The 5,287-nt window shown below is 34.8% G+C and overlaps 1 protein-coding gene across 1 annotated transcript; it reads right to left on the bottom strand.

Annotated features, from left to right (window-relative positions):
• Positions 1–657: 657 nt before the first annotated feature.
• Positions 658–4,895, bottom strand: LOC143616276 (uncharacterized). Its single transcript, XM_077089150.1, has 5 exons — positions 4,609–4,895; positions 4,414–4,542; positions 2,914–3,078; positions 2,108–2,413; positions 658–914 (listed from the first exon to the last, which is right to left on the bottom strand). Exons 1-5 carry the CDS (start codon positions 4,873–4,875, stop codon positions 774–776), a joined length of 1,008 nt encoding a protein of 335 aa, XP_076945265.1. The 5' UTR covers positions 4,876–4,895; the 3' UTR covers positions 658–773.
• Between the last annotated feature and the right edge of the window lie 392 nt (positions 4,896–5,287).

A 5,287-nucleotide genomic window follows, 5' to 3' on the forward strand; every position in this document is an offset into this window, starting at 1 on the left:
ATTCAAGTTAAACCTTTGCAAAAATTAATAGATTATATAACCTACGTACTCAACCATTTGACTAATTAAAGCTTTATTTTTAACACATCGGTAAGAGTAAGTTATGTGTTTGGCTTTTATGACAATTAAGTTGGAGCTTAGCTAGCTTCACCAACTTAGAATGAAGTTTGAGTCAAGTTCGAACTAGCCATGGCTTGGCTCAGATCGGTTAGTTAACAACCTATGTTATTCTCCGCATTATTGTGCAGACACCCTACTCGTTATATTATAACACGAATCGCCAAATAAGAAACATCCATTTATTTTTTAGGGTTAATATGGCCTAGTAGGCAGGTTGAACCGGACAGCGGACACGAATCCAAACATGTAACAAGCTAGTGGATCCAGACGAATACCTAAACATGGCATGCGTGATCACATGTCGACCTACAAACATTGCCTTTTTAAGCAGTTTTTCTGTTGCATGTTTTTTTATACTCTAAACTAATAAAATTATAGTTCAAAATTTAAAATCGATTTTGTATACAAAATCTCGAAACTACTCTTTTAAACTTTTTAGTTAAGACAAACTACCTATTAAAACATATAAAAATAAAACACCGACCAGTTTAGGCTCAACCCAAACCCGTTTTGGTTAAACCCAAACCAACTAATCCCTATTAAATATGTATTATTTTTTCATGTCATGTCCGAAACTCACACCCCTAATTTGAACATATTTAGTAAAGGTTATATTACAAGTAATACAAGAAAAATATCTTGCTTGTATCTTGTTAGTATTTGATCTCCCCCAGGTTTTTCAACCATGGAAGAACCTCTTCTAGACCCTCGGTTAAGCTTCGGGGCTTGTAGTTCAATTCTCTTTTCGCCTTTTCACAAGAATAAGCCCATTGGTGTCTAAGACACGACACGGTCTGTTTCAAAAAAGGAACGAGTCAAATGAGTTGGTTAACAGGTCAAACTTTATTTATAAAATAAGTAACTAAACATGAACGTGTCAATATACTTTGTTTTTGTTGGATTTCATGCCAAACAGGTAAAATATGAAGAAAAAAAAAGTAACTAAAAATGGAACGAGTCAAACGGGTTAACTAAAAAAATTTACATCTTAATTGGTTTTATCATGTTCAACCAACGTATAAAAATGACCTGTTTAGTTATGTAGCTAAGCTTGTAAACGAACTGAACGTAAACGAACGTGGCATGTTTATGTACGTTCGTTTAACTTTGACGAACAAATGATTGAACACGAACAATTAAACAAATAGAGTTTTCTTGTTCGTGTTTGTTCGTTAATAAAATGAGTGTGTTCGTGCTTCTTTATGTTCATTTGTTAATAGTGTAAACGAACAAACTTAGCCAAACATAGATTAATAAACATAACCGAGGGAACACCAATTAAAATTAAACGTGACCATGATCAATCTGTCTGCTGTAAAGAAATAATGATTCTATACGGAATTCTTAGGCCTGTAAACAAACAAAAAGTTCAGTGAACAGTTTCGTGAACTGTTCGGCAGAAGTTCCTATACGTTCATTTACTTAATAAACGAACAGACATGAACACATTCATTTATGTTCGTTTACGTTTGCGAACCGTTCGTTGATACTATTAGTTAACGAAAATAAACAAAGATGAACCTGTTTATTTTCTTAACGAACCAACACGAAGAAGACAGCCTCGTTCATTTAACTGTCTGTGTTCTTATTTGTTTGGTGAACGAACACGAACATACTCCATTCATGTTCATTCGGTTCGTTTACAAGCCTAAAAACTGCAGTGGGTCTAAAACATTTAATTAAATATATAGACAAACATAAACGAGCGAACTTGAACACACGTAAACTAACAAACATAATGAATGTAAACGATCGAACATAAACAAGCATAAATGAAAAAACAAAAAAGAACAAAAAAATTTATTCATGTTCGCAAGATTATTAAATAAGCAAACATAAACAAACTTTCTACTGAACGGTTCACTTAATGTTCAGTTTGTTTACAGTCCTACATGTTACCCAACTTACCCTATCAGCGTGTTTTGTCACCTCTACTTCTACCATAAAATATTGTAAAATAAAGCATGAACAAGGGAAAATAAAATACCGGGGGGCTGATAAATGGAAGCTTTCCGGTTAATCTCGCGAGCAGAACCGATAACCAACCATAAATCTCTATCACGAACAACGGAATTTTAAAGCGAGGTGTTTTTGTGTTAGTTATAGCAGCAGCTATATCAAAAACATGAATGAAAGATGCGTTTTCACCCGTAAGAAGATATCTTTGACCTGGTTGACCTCTTTCTAAAGCTGAAATGTGGCCATCTACCACATCATCCACATGACTGAAAGAAAACTTATCATTTCCATAACCGATGTAACCAGGTAACCGTCCGTTAAACCGTTCAACAATCTGATAAATAATAAAACTATCACATTTTTAGTACTTGCTTCTCCATATATCAAAACAAATATGTAGATGGATGTAAAAAGTTAGGTATAAAATCATGAAATAGTAACCAAGTTTTGTCTCCTCGTGTAAAAGGACTAAAATGCACTTCCATTTAACAGATAAATCTAACAAAGTTAGTGTCAAACACAAAAGGGGTTAATGAATTAAAACCACATGCCATGATATGACAAAATCTTGACCTTGGTACTCAAGGAGTTATTAGGGACGAAAACTAAACTTTTAATTCGTTTTAAATTGAATAACCTAAATGAAACATTTATGAAACTTGGTTATTATTTAGTGACTTTTTTTCTTGACGATGGCATTGACCTCCTAATTCATGAACTTGACATTAATAATCTCTACATTTAAAAGATGCTAACGACATGGATCATAGCGCAGATAATATGTCACTAGAAGGACTGGTATTCTAAGTTAATTAAGTCATTTATGAAAATTACCATTTTAGCCACTACGTTTCCAGCAGTGACTTTACCAGGTCCATATATAACTCCAGGATAAACAGCCACTATAGGTACACCTTCCTTTGCAGCTTCTAGAGCAATTTTATCAGCAACTGCCTTTGATTTTTCGTATTCGGTACAGAAAAACTTGGCTGAATGCATCTATCACCACATACAACTCCATTTAGCCTCAAATTTTATCAAGTCAATAAACACAGACAGAACCAAAAGCCTAGAGATTAATATTATTAGATTCACTTAAAGCATAAACTAACTGCCACTAACATTTCAAGAGCATCATTATGATGATTAGTTATCACAGCTGGATTACCATGTTATACAATGTTTTAAAAACCGCTTTTTAAACCATACCGGGTTGGGTTAAAAATTGATTCAACCGTTTGTACCGGTTGTTCGGTCAACAGGATTGACTAGCTAACCCTATAATTCTATAAAAACCAGTGGCGGACCCGGTCCTTTTTCGGTTTTATATATAACCTATAGTGATGAGTTAACGAGCGAACCCATTCTTTTTCAGCGATCGAACCCATTATCGTGTTTTAAAAAAGTATATTCGAACCCATTGATTATAAAAAGCTTAGTTAATAAACAAATAAAAACATCGGCCAGGACTCAGCAACCAATCAACTTTTTCTTCGCCGTTCGCCTCAAGGTTTCAACCATCGGTAACAACCAAAACCTGTTGCCTGTTGTCGTTTGAGAAGTGTTTTTCTTCAATGAAGCATGTGAAGTCGGATTTGCATAATCATTTGGGTAACGATTATATGAAGGATGCTTGTGTTTGTTGTATTGAGAATGAGTTATTTTTCAAAGTCGCGATTGAAGATATTTTTCAAAACATGCAAACACGTAAGCAAAAATTATAATATGCAATGTCATTATATTTAATGACTTTGTATTTTGTTAAATGTTAACGATATATTTTTGTTATGATAGTGATATTGCATTTTATTTATCTAACTGAATGATCAACCCGACCCGACCCATTCTGGCACAAAAACTTTGACACCGGAAAAAAAATCAAGCATTGAAAATTCCGAACCCATAGGAAAAAGTTTCTGGCTCCGCCAAAACACAACATCAACTCAAAAAATAATCCAAAAGTTTATTTCGTATAAAAAATATAATCCAAAAGCACTCAATTTTTTAAAAATATAAGTGTACAAACCGTTTCGATGGCAGGAAGAGGAACTGATGGATTCCATGGAATAGGAAACGCAGCCAGGTTAAAACTTTTAATCGGAGGTAAATACGAGCCGCTTAAAGTCTTTACTTTAAAGTTGAAACCAAAAGTTTTACCTTGCGCTTAAACCGGTACGACGGTAAAAAGCAGTATTGCCAGTAGTGGCAGTTAAAACTACAAACGGTTTGCCTAATTTACCTGGCTAAAACGTACGGGTTTTTTAAAAACATTATTGTTTTAAGTGATCAGTTTTATGCAAATCAGAGGAATAATAAAAAGGAGGAAGTAATTACTTGAGTCTCATCAGCAGTATAGCCGTCGGTTGATCCCAATGCGAAGAACGACGACGTGTAAACAATTTTCTGTATGGTATCAGTCTCCTTATAGGCTCGGATGAGGTTCTTCAAGCCTCCAATATTAACCTAATCACAATAACCAGATTCATTAATTTCTAAAAATTAAAAATAAATAAACACACACATATTTACAGTGGTGAATTTGGAAGGATGAGGAAGCCAGGGCTCGACTAACGCGGCGGCGTGAAAGACGGCGTGGCAGCCGGCGCAAGCTGCAAGGAGTGAGGAATAGTCGGTGACGTCACCGTAGGCAAGTTCTAGTTCTACGTCAGCAGGAGGAAGAGAGGAGAGATCGCTGGTGTGACGGACGAAGGCTCGGACGGAGTGGCCGTGACGGAGTAAGGCGTGGCAGAGTCTGCCGCCTAAGTAACCGGAAGCACCCGTCACCAACACTTTCATACTCCCTTTAATCAACCCAACGTCTCAGATTATGAGATTGATTTGCCTCACTTTCTCTTCTAGATTCCGATCAAATCAAATACACGGAGAGCAAGTATATATGGCAAAGTCAACCATTTTGTACAACTCACATTGTCACACCCTTATAATAAGTGCCTGACGTTAGTTGATACATATTTTATAAAAGTTGCGTTTTTTCTAACAAAGTCTTTTTAAAAAATATTATTATATTGAAAACTGGGGATTAAATACCCGTTTGATAATTAAAATACGTGTCTTTTGAAAACATAAATTTTTATAACACTCTTAAAATAAAATATATGAGCCACCAGATAGCATCTAATTACTATATATATATATATATATATATATATATATATATATATATATATAGGGGATCATGAGAGAACTT

This window comes from Bidens hawaiensis, unplaced genomic scaffold, assembly GCF_021521415.1.
Source record: "Bidens hawaiensis isolate Kalapana, Puna unplaced genomic scaffold, B.hawaiensis_p1.1 tig00046439_1, whole genome shotgun sequence".
In the NCBI taxonomy this organism is placed as follows: Eukaryota; Viridiplantae; Streptophyta; class Magnoliopsida; order Asterales; family Asteraceae; genus Bidens; species Bidens hawaiensis.